This window comes from Ranitomeya imitator, chromosome 2 (assembly GCF_032444005.1).
Source record: "Ranitomeya imitator isolate aRanImi1 chromosome 2, aRanImi1.pri, whole genome shotgun sequence".
NCBI classification, from domain to species: Eukaryota; Metazoa; Chordata; class Amphibia; order Anura; family Dendrobatidae; genus Ranitomeya; species Ranitomeya imitator.
Window position 1 is genome coordinate 453,298,815 of NC_091283.1, and position 17,663 is coordinate 453,316,477.

A 17,663-nucleotide genomic window follows, 5' to 3' on the forward strand; every position below is an offset into this window, starting at 1 on the left:
TCAAATCCTGAGCAAATCCTGATGCAATCCTGAACGTGGACACATACCCGTAGGAGGGTTGATCCTATTGACAGATTCCCTTTAAAACAAGGTACATGCAACCTCTGATGAACAACAACACATGAGAGGTTACACCTTGTCATATTTTAACAAAAACTAGGCCAAAATACAGAAGCGGAGTGTGAATAATTAAGTACACACCATGAATCAATAACCTATAGATCCACCTTTAGCAGCAGTAACGATTTAATTATTTTCCTGCATCATCATATTAGTAGTGGTAGTGGGTATTGGGTGTAATAACTCCACCATTCAGCTATTATAAGCTCTGGCAGGAGCAGGATATAAACACATGGAAACCATTCAATGTGTAGCCGCTGAGTATTGGGGAACAGCTGTCTGCTGCAGCCCCTATCGGAGCGTGAAACAGTTGATTGGTGGAGGTCTGACACCCTCAACGATCAGGTATTTGTGACGTATCCTAAGGATAGTTCATCAATATCTTGACGGTACAACCCTTTGAAACAGACTGTAAAGCTTCAGTTTTGAGATTGATAGGCCTGGGATGCTCCTTGGAAACAGGTATGCAAATTGCCTCTTCACATAGAGAAGGAACATTGTCTTTAGTGCCACCTATTAGACATAGTATTGCCAGAAGTCAATATTGTCCCTTTGAAGAGCCGTGCCATGTAACTTACGGTAAATAGGGATATAAAGCCAAACCAGTTTCTCCAAAAGAAAAAGACCTCCATTTGCAGACAGCTGTTTTGGGGTTCTTTCCCCTATAGACAACATCACTATAGACCCTGTTCTTTATCTGTGAAGAGGCTATTACTATATATTTTTCCTAGGGAGCACTGCATGGTCTTTATAGTTCCCTATACCAATTTGGTACTCTAAGGGCACATTCAGACATCCGTACAAATCGGTCCAAGACCATGACAGAAATATATGAAGCTGTCATGCTTGGGTCATCTGACGGCACCTTAAGAGAAACTTTACCTCTTAAGACCCCCCATCAAAAGTGTCTCATCCAGCCAGTTTCCTACTTTGCACTTGAAAGAGACAAGAACTCTCAAATGGCTACCTGCAAATGGTGGTCTTTTCAATCTTAAGTCATGTGGCAAGGAGGAGTTTATATCTGCAGTCATGTGGCTAGGCTCTTTAATGGTTAATATTGACTTCAAGGATTGCTACCTTTAAGGGAAGAGTCAGATGGCTGTATAACTAATGAGGATCGCAACGCAATGCTTGGACTGTCCGTTTGCTCTCCCGACCAGAGCTGCATAGAAATACAAGCTGTCATACTTGGGTCGGAAAGGCCGACGGCCAGTCCGATCATTGCGTTGCGATCTTTGTCTGAGTTATAGGGCCGACTGAACTTTCCTAGGTGGTGCTAGACAGACTGCTCTCTTCTTTTTTGATGAGGCTAAATGTAGAACGCGATAGAATAGAAAAAGTAGCGGGCACCACTAATAATGAACCATTAATAATACCGGGGTGCTACCCATACGCCCTGAAATGATCATGAAACCAGAAAGAAGAGGACGCAGCTAATGGTGCACATCACAAAATAAAGTTTAAGAAACAGCTTTATTCGACAACATACGTGCAAACATTAAAAGCATTTAAAAACATATAGTAACACAGACTCATGACACAATAAGGCAAAAATAGAAATATATGATGATAATATTATGGTATATAAATAATGGCCTGTATGGACAGCAATATAAGGGCTGCATACTATAAAGACACTCATTGTAATCACATAGGATTGAGAGTTTTGAGCTCCTGAAATATGGAAAATATCAAAAGTATCTAGAGTATCAAAAAATGCTGCTGTTATCTATCTAACATTTATACCATTGTGAACCAATAGTTGATAAAAGTAATGCCATGAAAATATCCTGCATGTGAATATACTATAGACATATGTATGTAGTCCGAACATGCATTTGAATATAAGGCAGATAACTCTCTCTACAAACTCCTCTCTACAAATTAAATACAAAGCAGTGATGCCAAGAGGAGCAAATGAACCAGGGCTCTTGCTGCCAAGTGTCTAAAGCAGAACAATCCTATATGAATAAACAAGGAGTGCCCTATTGGCCCTATAATAAGCTATAATGAGCTATAATAACATGCTAAGATAGGTCTGCTATACATACCAAGGCCACTAAAGGTTACCCATGCCGCGTCTGCCTTATATTCAAAGGCAAAATAATATTTCTATTTTTGCCTTAGTGTTAGTCATGAGTCTGTGTTACTATATGTTTTTAAATGTTTTTAATGTTTGCACGTATGTTGTCGAATAATGCTGTTTCTTACACTTTATTTTGTGGTGTGCACCATTATCTACGTCCTCTTCTTTCTGGTTTCATAAATGTAGAACGCCTAGCACATACACGTTCACAGTATTCAGCTGGGGTCACACTTGCGAGTGTGATGCGAGTAACTTGCATCAATTCCCGGCATTGCCGCTGGAGCGTGCGGCTGCAGAGTAAAACATGCAGCCACATTCTCCGGTCCTGAGTGCCAGCGGCAGTGCTGGGTATTGATGCGAGAGACCTGCTTGAGTTTCTCGCATCACACTCGCAAGTGTGACCCCGGCCTTACATACAGGAATTGTTGCATCAGGTCCTGATGCCAAAAGGTAAAGCTGCAAGGTTCCAATAGGTCAGTGTGAATAGCTTTGTGTGTCTATATTTGTTTAAGGGGTCTGGTCTGAGCTCTATATCTATTTTTGGATTTTTTTAAATGTCTTTCGGGATCTGTACTTGTTTAGGGTGTTAGGGCAGGGTTCTATATGAAAGGGTTTTCCTCATAAAATGTATTACCTAATTTTCGCATGGGTGGTAAGTGTCTAATTGATAAGATTTCCCACTGCTAGCATCTCCAGCGAATAAGGTCCCTGATTTTTCTGTGTGAAAGGAGAAGCAGTCCATGTATAAAATAGTGGTGATGTATGTGCCCTAGTGCTCCATTTACCCAAATCACATACATACACGCAACTCGTGGAATCCGGTTCTTGTTGGGGCTTCAAGATGACCCGAACCCCCACTGATACAACTTATCAAATGCACTGGTTAACACCGAATGTCATAAATTTGCGGTGCTTTAACCAGTTCTTAAATCCCGCACCATTGACAACTAACAAACAGTGTGACAGCAACTACAGCAAGACCGCCGTTGGTCGTTTTCCTGAAGAAGCGGTTTTGCTGTCGTTCTTGCGACTGTACTGTCCCAGCATCTTTTACTCGAAATTGTGAAGTATAGAGAGCTCAGGAGATGCCCGATAAATGAGCAGGTCACCTCTGGAGTGGTTAAAATAAGTGACATGAGATAGACCTGCAGCGCCCCAGAGTCCTGGTCGTTGCAGTAATGTCATTCTTCCACCAGGGAGGAGTGATGTTACGTCTGATGGCACCAAAGGAGTTCACCTTACCAAGTATCACAAAACACAACACACTTCACACTCCAGTCCACCAGGGGGAGCTAAGGGTTCTATCTATTAGGCCACTCCTCACATTAGGGTAAAACTGGTGGGTTGGGGAGGAAGTTAGAGAGTTCCTGGCTGGAGACCGATGAGGAAAGGTCTCCAGGTCGAGCTGGCTGAAGTGATCTCCAGTCAGATCCAGACTGCGGTCTGAGGAGGACACGAAGCTGCGCCTGCAACCCATGCGGCAGCATCCTAAGAAAGGCCACGAAGGGAATTGTGTTGTAGGGATTGAGCCACGAAGTCACAGCAAAAGAGAACAAAAACCCAGAAGGAGTCCTGTCCTAAGAGAGGCTGCCTCCTTCTGGAGCGCGGGCCGGTGGCCGGAACACCGAGGGAGTAATAGACTCTACGCTTTACTTCAGAGACCGGCAGGGGAGTCAATTCCAAGTTGGCTGTCCTACCTAAACACCTAAGCAGACACTGTGGCAATTGTGAAGGGGGGCGTCTGTAGGGTCCCTATAAAATAGCCTCAGGCCATCACCGTCATACGGGTTTGTCCTATCCATCTGGGGGACAGAGAGAAAGAAAAACATAACATCCACAAAAGTTGTGAGGACCTTACCGAGTTGCTCAGCAGGGGGGTACTACAACGCACGAGCGCTAGAAGGAAGGCTACTGATTTCCACCTGGATAAGGGGACTCTGGAATTGCCATCAGACCGACCGGACCCTGTCTACCCTGTCATCCAGCACTCTGGACTGTGGATGCTGAAGCCTTCAGTAAAGGTAAGAGACTGCACCCAATGTGTCCTCGTTATTCGCCGCACCTTACATCCTCCACCATCACCATCTACACTTCTGGGAAGCCCTGGGGAAATACTTCACCTGTGGGAAGGTATACCATCTAGCTGCTATAACATCACTCCAGCGGACCCCTGAGCAGCGTCGGTCACTCTGACCGAATACCACATGTGGCGTCACGAACACTACCGTTATCTACGAACTCTGCCTTTTATTGGGCGCCCCTCATAGGCTCACGGTCCGGGTCGGGCCGCCGTGACATCCTCGCTGAGGGAACTGAAGGACCCGGTGCCAAGTACCCCATTGCCCTTACATGGGGGCGATCCAGACCATGTGCACAGCAATGTCACTTAGAAGGTGCTGTGCACTAAGTTCATTTTATGGGAAGCTTTACAGTCGGATTCTGAGCGGAATCCACTTGAAAAAGATGTCATATGCATTTACCCTCAGGCCAGGGTCACACTTGCGAGTGTGATGCGAGAAACTCTTGCGAATCTCTCTCATCAATACCCAGCACTGCCGCCGGCACATGGACAGGAGCGTTCAGCTGCATGTATTTCTATGCAGTCGCATACTCTGGTCCCGAGTGCTGGCGGCAGTGCCGGGTATTGATGTGAGGGACTCGCGCGAGTTTCTCGCATCACACTCACAAGTGTGACCCCGGCCTAACAGGCAGGATACCCCCTTCTTTTACACACGTGGTCAAAATTGTTGGTACCCCTCGTTTAATGACAGAAAAACCCACAATGGTCACAGAAGTAAGTTGAATCTAACAAAAGTAATAATAAATTTAAAAAAATCTATGAAAATTAACAAACAAAAGTAAGACATTGCTTTTCAAACATGCTTCCACAGAATAAAAAAAAAATCTCATGAAATAGGCCTGGACAGAAATGATGGTACCACTGAAAATAATGTGACAAAAGGGACATGTTAAATCAAGGTTTGTCCACTTACTAGCATCACAGGTGTCTACCATCTTGGAATCAGTGAGTGGACTTGTATATAGGGCTACAGATACTCACTGTGCTGTCTGGTGACATGGTGTGCTGTTCCATGTATATTCCTCAGTTTCCATGTATGTTGTTATATTTTACTCTGCTGCCACCCAATGGCCTTTTTCTGTATGGCAGCTTGTTTTTCATGTATTCTTGTGGGCATGTCTTACATCCGGTTCAGGGGTCAAATCTTCTCTTCCTCTGGCAGCCATTTCCAGTTTACTTTCTGTTGTGAGAGGACGTGCTTTTGAACTGGGCTTAGGAAGGCATCAGTCTTTCGACCACTCTCTCATGCTGCTCACACTTGCAGACACACTTGGTGCTACATCTTACTGTACCCTGTCTACCCTGCATTTCTGGAGAAGTTCTGTATTACCAGTTATACGCTGTATGTCCAGATCAACAAAATAAACAAGTCTGGATTACACAATCCCTGGAGTGCATCATCTCTCTGGACGCTGAGCAGCATTGGTCCTGTCTGCCTCATATCGAGGAAATGCGAAGGTACGATTATCTCTCTCACAACTCTTATTAGTCTGCGACACCTTCATTCGCCTCATGTGGGGACAGAACAGTCGAAAGACTGCCTTGAAGCCCGGCCAGAATCACCCTTATATCACTATTCACGTGCCCGCTCTCTGCCCGCTCACATACTGCAGCCCTGCTCTGCTAAGAAATCTCCTGCAGCATCACCTCAGACTGCATTGTACATAAAGACTCTCTGTGTATTATACCACACTGCTGCAGATCGTCGGACCGCAGAACCCCACAATTCTCCAACAACACCTTGGGAATCTTATCAGGGGGTCGCAACTAAGCTGCACCGCAATTTCCAGCCCCCAATTCAAAGGTTCAGTTTCTTAAAGGGACAGCGCACCTTAAATCAAAATGGCCGAAAAGGACCTTCCACAGTTCCCCAATGCTGAAACAGAGCAAATACAACCTGATACTGTCCATTATGAAGACCAGGAAGCAGAGCCCGCTTCCACAGCAGACCCAGATGCACGACCAGTACGTTCCATCAAGCCAACATTAAAGGTCCTCGAGAATTACTGTTCCACAAGGGATGAGTTCAATGACAACTTGGACGACCTATGGGAACGAGTCGCCTCCCTTATGTCAAGCGTCCAACGCCATAAAAATGATGCAGCGGGTTTACAGGACACTATAAGACAGCTAGACGTGGCCCACGGCAGATACAAGAGACTGTCCACAAAGTATGCTGCCTTCCTAAAAGAATGTAAAATCGACGAAGCCCTATCAGAGTTAAGCAAGGCAGATTCCACAGACAGAGAAAGGGACGCCGCCGTGCAAGACGCCAAAGATAAAGCGGAGCTTCGTATCACCCATCTGCAAGAAACTAGATCGCGCAGGTCAGCCTCGTCTAAACACTCTGCTCGGTCATACAAATCATCCTGCTCAAGAACTTCAGCCCTCAGCGACAGAATCCTAGAGGCCCGTTTAAATGCAGAGCGGTCCAAACTAAGACATTCATACACCGAAAAGAAAGCAGAAGCAGAGGCTCGAGCAAAGATTCTTCAAACAGAAGCAGAAGCGAAGAGAGCAGAAGCAGAGGCTCAAGCAAGGATTCTTCAAACAGAAATGGAGGAAGAAATTGCATTAGCCGAAGTAAAAATACTCGAGCAAGCATTGAAGCAAAACCTCGACCCAATTTGCCTGCCACCACAGGAAGAAGACGACCCAGCTGTTCGTACCAGAGACTACGTGCAGAAACAGATACCTGCAGCGCACACCTTCTCCAGTGACGTTCAACCCAACATTGCGGAAACATCCAAGTCAGCCCAACCTATGGTGCCAGTATCGCCCACAGCCCCTACAGAGACCCAAGACCAACGCCGTGATGTACCCCCTCAGGAGCAATCATCGCAAAACGACCACAAGGCACACTCCAGCCCGCCTCCACAGTTCAAGCAGCAGTCATCGGAATCTCTAGAGGTTAAACCACAGCTCAACCCTGCAGCGACATCATTCTACCCGGGAACAATTCACCCTTCCACGCCACACAGCTTATACGCCCGAGGGGCACCACAAGCTAATATGGTAACAAGGAGTGAAGGATCAGACATGTCCGAGTTTGCCAGGTTCATGGTGAGCAGGGAGCTAATCAGCACTAGCCTCTCAAAATTCGACGACCGTGCAGAGAACTACAGAGCCTGGAAAGCAACCTTCAAGGCCGCCATTGCTGATCTCAACCTATCCGCGGAGCAGGAGCTCGACCTCATGGTAAAATGGTTGGGTCCTGAATCCACAAACCGTATCAAGAGTCTTAGGACCGTCTATGTGGGGCAAGCTGAAGCAGGTCTCGCTGCGGCCTGGCAGAGACTCGAAAGAACCTACGGCAGCGCTGAAGCCATAGAAAAGTCCCTATTCAAGAGACTGCAGAACGTTCCAAGGATCAACCTTAAGGAAGCCCACAAGCTTCTGGACTTAAGTGATCTGCTTATGGAGCTGGAACTTGCTAAAAGAGACCCTTGTCTGTCTGGACTGTGCTACCTGGACACTGCCCACGGGGTGAACCCGATCATCTCAAAGCTGCCACACAGTCTGCAAGAGAAGTGGGCAGTGTGCGTCTCCAGGTATAAAAGGTCACATGACGTCACCTTTCCTCCGTTCATTCAGTTCTGCAAGTTCATTGACGAACAAGCCCAAATGAGGAACGACCCTAGCCTCAACTTCCTGGAGTCTAACACTGCAGCTCCAGCAACACCTTCATCAAGGTATGAAAGCGTCGCACATAGACGCAAGGACTCAAGGAACAGTGTAAGCGTCAGAAAGACTAACCTGCCATCACCTGCAGTACCTGCCGACAAGCAGTACACTATTCCGTCGAGGGATAAGTCTTTCAATCGTGAGTGTCCCATTCACAAAAAACCACACTCACTGAACAAATGTAGAGGCTTCAGGTTCAAAACCATGCAGAAGCGCAAGAAAATCCTCAACGAACTTGGGGTATGTTTCAAGTGCTGCGCTTCATCAGAACACATGGCCAAGGACTGTAAATCTGCCATTAAGTGTGAAGAGTGTCATAGCGACAGACACCCATCAGCCTTGCACCCAGGCTCAGCCACCAGCGATCCAGCAGTCGCAGTTACCTCTGGTCCCGCTACAAACCATGGCGGGGAGCCACAGAATCACGCCAAGTCCACCACAGCTGTGTCCTGCTCATGCTCAGAGGTATGTGGGGAGAATCAAAGTGCTAAATGCTGTGCCAGGATATGCCTAATCAGAGTCTATCCAGAAGGGCAACCAGAGAAGGCTGTAAAAATGTATGCCATCATTGACGATCAGAGCAATCGATCCCTAGCTGGACCTAAGTTCTTTGAAGCCTTTAGAATCAAGGGACCAGCAACGCCCTACACTCTGAATACTTGCTCGGGGCGCATAGAGACTAGCGGCAGAAGAGCACAAGGTTTCATCGCTTCTCCTGTCAATGAAGACGTAGAAATACCCCTACCTACGCTAATTGAATGCGATCAAATACCAGACCAAAGGGATGAGATCCCTACCCCGGAAGCTGCTTTCCACCAACCACACAATCCCTGGAGTGCATCATCTCTCTGGACGCTGAGCAGCATTGGTCCTGTCTGCCTCATATCGAGGAAATGCGAAGGTACGATTATCTCTCTCACAACTCTTATTAGTCTGCGACACCTTCATTCGCCTCATGTGGGGACAGAACACATGGTGTGTATCACACTCAACATGGACCACAGGAAGCAAAGAGAGAGAGATTAGAAAGAAAATTATAGACAAACCTGTTAAAGGGAAAAGTTATAAGACCATCTCCAAGAAGCTTGGTGTTCCTGTGTCTACAGTTGCACATATTATTCAGAAATGTAAGATCTATGGGACTGTAGCCAACCTCCCTGAACATGGCCGCAGGAGGAAAATTGATGACAAATCAAAGAGACGGATAATATGAATGGTAACAAAAGAGTCCAGAAAAACTTCTAAACAGATTAAACTTCAAGATCAAGGAACATCAGTGTCATATCACACCATCCGTCGTTGTATGAGCCAAAGTGGACTTCATGGGAGACAACCAAGGAGGACATCATTGTTGAAAAAAAATCATAAAAAAGACAGACTGGAATTTGCCAAACTACATGTTGACAAGCCACAAAGCTTCTGGCAGAATGTCCTATGAACAGATGAGACAAAAATGGAACTTTTTGGCAAGGCACATCAGCTCTATGTTCACAGATGGAAAAATGAAGCATATCAAGAAAAGAACACTGTCCCTACTGTAAAACATGGAGGAGGCTCTGTTATGTTCTGGGGCTGTTTTGCTGCATCTGGCACAGGGTGTCTAGAATCTGTGCAGGGTACAATGAAATCTCAAGACTATCAAGGGATTTTAGAGAGAAATGTGCTGCCCTGTGTCAGAAAGCTTGGTCTCAGTTGCAGGTCATGGGCCTTCCAACAGGATAATGACCCAAAACACACAGCTAAAAACACTCAAGAATGGCTGAGAGGAAAACATTGGACTATTCTGAAGTGGTGTTCTATGAGCCCTGACCTAAATCCTATGAGCAGAAACATGCCATCTGGAAAAGGCAACCTTCAAACACGAGACAACTGGAGCAGTTTGCTCTTGAGGAGTGGCCAAAATACCTGACGAGAGGTACAGAAGTCTCATTGACAGTTACAGGAATCGTTTGATTGCAGTGATTGCCTCAAAACGTTGTGCAACAAAATATTATGTTAAGGGTTCCATCATTTCTGTCCTGGCCTATTTCATGAGTTTTATTCTTTTAAAATTCTGTGGAAGCATGGTTGATAAGCAATGTCAGACTTTCATTTGTTCATTTTCATAGTTTTTTTATTATTACTTTTGTCAGATTCAACTTATTTCTGTGACCATTGTGGGTCATTAACCCCTTAGCGACCGCCGATACGCCTTTTAACGGCGGCCGCTAAGGGTACTTAAACCACAGAGCCGTTAATTAACGGCGCTGTGGAAAAAGTCCATAGCGCCCCCCAGAGGCCGATTTTCTCCGGGGTCTCGGCTGCCGAGGGTAGCCGAGACCCCAGAGAACATGATTCGGGGGGTTTTTAACCCACCCCGCATTTGCGATCGCCAGTAATTAACCGTTTACCGGCGATCGCAAAAAAAAAAAAAAAAAAGCGATCTCTTTTTAATTTCTCTGTCCTCCGATGTGATCGCACATTGGAGGACAGAGAAAAGGGGTCCCAGGTGGCCCCCCAATACTCACCTAGCTCCCCCGATGCTCCTCGTGTCTCCCGGTGGGCGCCGCCATCTTCAAAATGGCGGGCGCATGCGCAGTGCGCCCGCCGGCCGGCACCGGGAGAATCTTTGGGGTCTCGGCTGCCGGGGGTAGCCGAGACCCCAAAGAGCACGATCGGGGTCGGTATTACCGACCCCTGTTTTGCGATCGCCGGTAATTAACTGTTTACCGGCGACCGCAAAAAAAAAAGTAAAGTGTAATTCTCTGTCCTCTGATGTGATCGCACATCAGAGGACAGAGAAATAGGGGGATTCGGGGACCCTAGCATACTCACCTAGGTCCCTGGATCCTCTTGCTGCTCCTCCTGGCCGCCGGCAGCAGAACATGGCGGACGCATGCCCAGTGCGCCCGCCATCTGTCTCCATCTGCCGGCCGGCAGGAGAACAGCAGTTGGGGCTAAAATTAGGGGTAGGGTTAGGGGTAGGGTTAGGGGAAGGGTTAGGAGTAGGGTTAGGGCTAGGGTTGGGGCTAAATTTAGGGTTAGGGTTGGGGCTAAATTTAGGGTTAGGGTTGGGGCTAAACTTAGGGTTAGGCTTCTTTCACACTTACGTCGGTACGGGGCCGTCGCAATGCGTCGGCCCGACATACCGACGCACGTTGTGAAAATTGTGCACAACGTGGGCAGCAGCTGTAGTTTTTCAACACATCCGCTGCCCAATCTATGTCCTGGGGAGGAGGGGGCGGAGTTACGACCACGCATGCGCGGTCAGAAATGGCAGATGCGATGTACAAAAAAACGTTTCATTGAACGTTTTTTTGTGCCGACGCTCCGCCAAAACACAACTGATCCAGTGCACGACGGACGCGACGTGTGGCCATCCGTCACGATCCGTCGGCAATACAAGTCTATGGGCAAAAAACGCATCCTGCGGGCACATTTGCAGGATCCGTTTCTTGTCCAAAATGACGGATTGCGACGGAATGCCAAATGACGCAAGTGTGAAAGTAGCCTTAGGGCTAGGGTTGGGGCTAAAGTTAGGGCTAGGGTTGGGGCTAAAGTTAGGGTTAGACCTGGGATTAGGGTTAGGGTTTGGATTAGGGTTGGTATTAGGGATAGGGTTGGCATTAGGGTTACGCTTGGGATTAGGGTTAGGTTTGGGATTAGGGTTAAGGTTAGGGTTGTGATTAGGGGTGTATTGGGATTAGGGTTAGGTTTGAGGTTAGGGTTGAGATTAGGATTAGGGGTGTGTTGGATTTAGGGTTTTGATTAGGGTTATGGTTAGGGTTAACATTAGGGTTGTTTTGGGGTAAGGGTTGTGATTATGGTTAAGGTTAGTGATTAGGATTATGGATCAGGTTGGGATTAGGGTTAGGGGTGTGTTGGGGTTAGGGTTGGAGCTAGAATTGGGGGGTTTCCACTGTTTAGGTACATCAGGAGGTCTCCAAACACGACAGCCAATTTTGCGCTCAAAAAGTCAAATGGTGCTCCCTCCCTTCTGAGCTCTGCCGTGCGCCCAAACAGTGGGTTACCCCCACATATGGGGCATCAGCGTACTCGGGATAAATTGGACAACAACTTCTGGGGTCCAATTTCTCTTGTTACCCTTGTGAAAATAAAAACTTGGGGGCTACAAAATCTTTTTTGTGAAAAAAAAAATATTTTTTATTTTCACGACTCTGCATTCTAAACTTCTGTGAAGCACTTTGGCATTCAAAGTTCTCACCACACATCTAGATAAGTTCCTTGGGGGATCTAGTTTCCAAAATGGGGTCACTTGTGGGGGGTTACTACAGTTTAGGTACATCAGGGGCTCTGCAATCGCAACATAATGCCCACAGACCATTCTATCAAAGTCTGCATTCCAAAAAGGCGCTCCTTCCCTTCCGAGCTCTGCCGTGCGCCCAAACAGTGGTTTACCCCCACATATGGCGCATCAGCGTACTCGGGATAAATTGGACAACAACTATTGTAGTCCAATTTCTCCTGTTACCCTTGTGAAAATAAAAACTTGGGGGCTACAATATCTTTTTTGCGGAAAAAAAAATATTTTTTATTTTCACGACTCTGCATTCTAAACTTCTGTGAAGCACTTGGGCATTCAAAGTTCTCACCACACATCTAGGTAAGTTCCTTGGGGGGTCTAGTTTCCAAAATGGGGTCACTTGTGGAGGGTTTCTACTGGTTAGGTACATCAGGGGCTCTGCAAACGCAACATAATACCCGCAGACCATTCTATCAAAGTCTGCATTCCAAAACGGCACTCCTTCCTTCCGAGCTCTGCCGTGCGCCCAAACAGTGGTTTACCCCCACATATGGGGTACCAGCATACTCAGGACAAATTGGACAACAACTTTTGGGGTCCAATTTCTCTTGTTACCCTTGTGAAAATAAAAATTTGGTGGCTAAAAAATCTTTTTTGTGGAAAAAAAAAATATTTTTTATTTTCACGGCTCTGCATTATAAACTTCTGTGAAGCACTTGGGCATTCAAAGTTCTCACCACACATCTAGATAAGTTCCATGGGGGGTCTAGTTTCCAAAATGGGGTCACTTGTGGGGGATTTCTACTGTTTAGGCACATCAGGGGCTCTCCAAACGCGACATGGCGTCCGATCTCAATTCCAGCCAATTCTATATTGAAAAAGTAAAACGGCACTCTTTCTCTTCCAAGCTCTGCGGTGCGCCCAAACAGTGGTTTGCCCCCACATATTGGGTATCGACGTACTCAGGAGAAACTGCACAACAACTTTAGTGGTCTAATTTCTCCTGTTACCCTTGTGAAAATAAAAATTTGTGGGCAAAAAGATCATTTTTGTAGAAAAAATGCAATTTTTTTTTTCACGGCTCTACGTTATAAACTTCTGTGAAGCACATGGGAGTTCAAAGTGCTCGCCACACATCTAGATAAGTTCTTTAAGGGGTCTAGTTTCCAAAATGGTGTCACTTGTCGGGGGTTTCCACTGTTTAGGCACATCAGGGGCTCTCCAAACGCGACATGGCGTCCAATCTCAATTCCAGCCAATTCTACATTGAAAAAGTAAAACGGCGCTCCTTCTCTTCTAAGTTCTGCGGTGCGCCCTAACAGTAGTTTACCCCCACATATGGGGTATTGGCGTATTCAGGAGAAATTGCATAACAAAATTTATAGTTACATTTCTGTTTTTACGCTTGTGAAAATAAAAAAAATGGTTCTGAATTAAGATGTTTGCAAAAAAAAGTTAAATGTTCATTTTTTCCTTCCACATTGTTTCAGTTCCTGTGAAGCACGTAAAGGGTTAATAAACTTCTTGAATGTGGTTTTGAGAACCTTGAGGGGTGTAGTTTTTAGAATGGTGTCACACTTCATTATTTTCTATCATATAGACCCCTCAAAATGACTTCAAATGTGATGTGGTCCCTAAAAAAAAATGGTGTTGTAAAAATGAGAAATTGCTGGTCAACTTTTAACCCTTATAACTCCCTAACAAAAAAAAATTTTGTTTCCAAAATTGTGCTGATGTAAAGTAGACATGTGGGAAATGTTATTTATTAACTATTTTTCATGACATATCTCTCTGATTTAAGGGCATAAAAATACAAAGTTTGAAAATTGCAAAATTTTAAAAATTTTCGCCATATTTCCGTTTTTTTCATAAATAATCGCAAGTAATATCGAAGAAATGTTACCACTAACATGAAGTACAATATGTCACGAAAAAACAATCTCAGAATCAGCGGGATCCGTTGAAACGTTCCAGAGTTATAACCTCATAAAGTGACAGTGGTCAGAATTGCAAAAATTGGCTCGGTCATTAAGTACCAAATTGACTCTGTCACTAAGGGGTTAAACGAGGAGTACTAACAATTTTGACCATGTGTGTATATCCAGGAGGTCTGGTTGACAATCTTAGTAAATTACTTGACATCAGTCCAAGGGCAAATTAAAATATGAAGAGCTCAATAGAACACAGAAGGAGGGAACATGTGTTTGGGCAGAGGGGTGTGAGTGATGTTAACAAGAAACACATGTTCTTTGCTCCCTCCTACTGCAGCTAAGAGGTTTTGGACTTTACATCTGCTCATCAGACGTTGGGACAGCATACAGTTATGAGCATGCAGTGGGGATTATATGGATTGCTTCTCCTGCTTTTACCACCCCAGCAGGGGGCAGCATGTCCCAGCCGGTGTTTGTGCTTTCGGACCACTGTCAGGTGCATGCATCTGATGCTGGATTTCATCCCAGATGTCCCCGTCCAAACCACTGTACTGTGAGTCATGACTGTTCATAGTATTTCTGTTACGTGTGTATAGGGATCTGTGTACATCGGCGTTATGGTTTATGCTTACAACATCCCGCGACGAACAACAAAAGTACCCAATGGACCTCATCAACTTATAAAGCTGTCTGTCAGGTAGCCAGAAAAAATCATGAAAGGTGATGAAGTCTGCCACAGATCTCCCATCACAGATGTGAACATAGCCTGTATATATAGGAAATATGTATAATGTCGTGTAGTAGGTTATATGTGCCATATATATATATATATATATATATATATATATATATATATATGTGTGTGAATTATTACAATTATATTTATGTACAAAGGGGCAGTATTATAGTAGTTATACGCTCACACATAGGGGACGTTATTATCATAGTTATATTCTTGTACATAAAGGACAGTATTCCCTTAGGCTACTTTCACACTTCCGTTTTCTGGGGTCTGTCGTGGTGCAGTAAAATGACGTATCGACGAATGTCATCAAATAGGTAAAAACGTGTGCGACGGATCCGGTGTAACGACGGATCCGTCGTACAGAAATTCCATGGTGGGGGGGGGGGGAAGAGAGAGAGACAGGGAGAGAGAATGAGAGAGAGAGATTTTTTCCCCAGACTTGAAAATCCTTCCGGGCATGCTCAGAAGGGAAAAACTGGATCCGTCGCTGGATTCCTGTGTGTCACGGTCAGCGACGGATCCTGCGTCCATAAGCTTCCATTGTAGCCGACGACGGGCAGCGCAGGGTGCATCGCTGACCGATTTTCCGACATGCACAAAAAACGTTACAATGAACGTTTTCTCTGCACGACGGACCGCTATTTTACGATGGATCCAGTGCACGACAGATGAAACGGATGGCCATCCGTCACAATCCGTCGCTAATACAAGTCTATGGGAAAATGCAGGATCCTGCATTCTCAAAAATCGACGGATTGTGACGGATCTGAAAAGACGGAAGTGTGAAAGTAGCCTTATTTATTTATTTTTTGTACAAAAGTTAACAGTTGTGATTAATGATCATATCTCTAATAGTTAAGGACCATTAAAGGGAATCTGTGAGTAGGAACAATTCTCTTAAGCCGTCTATATGGGCCCATAGGACATAGGAAGCTGAATATAATGATACCTTCCTTCCCGGGGAAAGGCCTGGCTATTCACTGCCTGCATTGAGAAACACGTGATGGTGTCTCCACAGCTCCTCTACATGCATTTGCATATTTGGGGGCAGTGTTCTGGATCACTGCGTTGAGAAACACATGATGGTGTCTCCGCGGTGTTGGGTGTTTTGGTCTCCACGAGGTCAATCATCCGTGCCGTTATAGACTTTCTACTAGGCACTGCTCCTGATAGCCAGTTTCCTACTCCACACTGATGAGGGGCAAAAACCCCGAAACAGCTGTCTGTGGATGGATACTGTTGTGAATTCTGTGGCTGAATTCACTCCTGTGGTCACAAGTGGTACTGCAGCTTCTGAGCTTCCTCCCTCAGGTGTTCTGGTGAGCTCGTTAACTGCTTCATTACTTAACTCCGCCTGATGCTGCTATCCTTGCTCCTTGTCAATGTTTCAGTGTTGGATCTGAGCTTCTCCTGATTGTTCCTGTGACCTGCTGCTCTGTATAGCTAAGTGCTTTTTGCTTTTTTGTTGCTTTTTTTCTGTCCAGCTTGTCTTTTGTTTTGCTGGAAGCTCTGAGACGCAAAGGGTGTACCGCCGTGCCGTTAGTTCGGCACGGTGGTTTTTTTTTGCCCCCTTTGCGTGGTTTTGCTTTAGGGTTTTTTGTAGACTGCAAAGTTCGCTTTACTGTCCTCGCTCTGTCCTAGAATATCGGGCCCCACTTTGCTGAATCTATTTCATCCCTACGTTTTGTCTTTTCATCTTACTCACAGTCATTATATGTGGGGGGCTGCCTTTTCCTTTGGGGAATTTCTCTGGGGCAAGTCAGGCCTATTTTTCTATCTTCAGGCTAGCTAGTTTCTTAGGCTGTGCCGAGTTGCCTAGGTAGTTGTTAGGCGCAATCCACAGCCGCTTTTAGTTGTGTTTAGGATAGGATCAGGTGTGCAGTCTACAGAGTTTCCACGTCTCAGAGCTCGTTCTTGTATTTTTGGGTATTTGTCAGATCACTGTGTGCGCTCTGATCGCTAAGCACACTGTGTTTCTGGATTGCCTTCACAACACCTGTCATTAGCAAACATAACAGGATACCATGCTTGGCATAGGTGGTTTTCCTTTATTGGATGTTTTCCTTTATTGGATGCTGCCCTTCCCTTGGTTGTTCCTTCCCGGGGAAAGGCCTGGCTGTTCACTGCCTGCGTTGAGAAACACGTGATGGTGTCTCCACAGCTCCTCTACATGCATTTGCATGTTTGGGGGCAGTGTTCTGGATCACTGCGTTGAGAAACACGTGATGGTGTCTCCGCAGTGTTGGATGTTTTGGTCTCCACGAGGTCAATCATCCGTGCCGTTATAGACTTTCTACTAGGCACTGCTCCTGATAGCCAGTTTCCTACTCCACACTGATGAGGGGCAAAAACCCCGGAACAGCTGTCTGTGGATGGATACCATGCTTGGCATAGGTGGTTTTCCTTTATTGGATGTTTTCCTTTATTGGATGCTGCCCTTCCCTTGGTTGTTCCTTCCCGGGGAAAGGCCTGGCTATTCACTACCTGCGTTGAGAAACACGTGATGGTGTCTCCGCAGCTCCTCTACATGCATTTGCATATTTGGCGGCAGTGTTCTGGATCACTGTGTTGAGAAACACGTGATGGTGTCTCCGCAGTGTTGGATGTTTTGGTCTCCACGAGGTCAATCATCCGTGCCGTTATATAATGATACTTTGACATTTGTAATCTTATCTCTTTTTCTAGAGAAATCTATGCTTTTCTTAATATGTAAATTAGCTGTTAAGATCTCTGTGGGCCGGACATAGATCTCTCCGAGAATCTGCCTCCTGAGA

The 17,663-nt window shown here is 45.7% G+C and overlaps 1 protein-coding gene across 1 annotated transcript in view; it reads left to right on the forward strand.

Moving 5' to 3' along the window:
- Positions 1-14,423: 14,423 nt before the first annotated feature.
- LOC138664426 (peroxidasin homolog) overlaps positions 14,424-17,663 on the forward strand; it is a 64,004-nt gene continuing 60,764 nt past the window's right edge. The window contains exon 1 of the mRNA XM_069751111.1: positions 14,424-14,697. Coding sequence (XP_069607212.1) covers positions 14,537-14,697 — 161 coding nt within the window. The 5' untranslated portion in view covers positions 14,424-14,536. The remainder of the gene's footprint in view (positions 14,698-17,663) is intronic.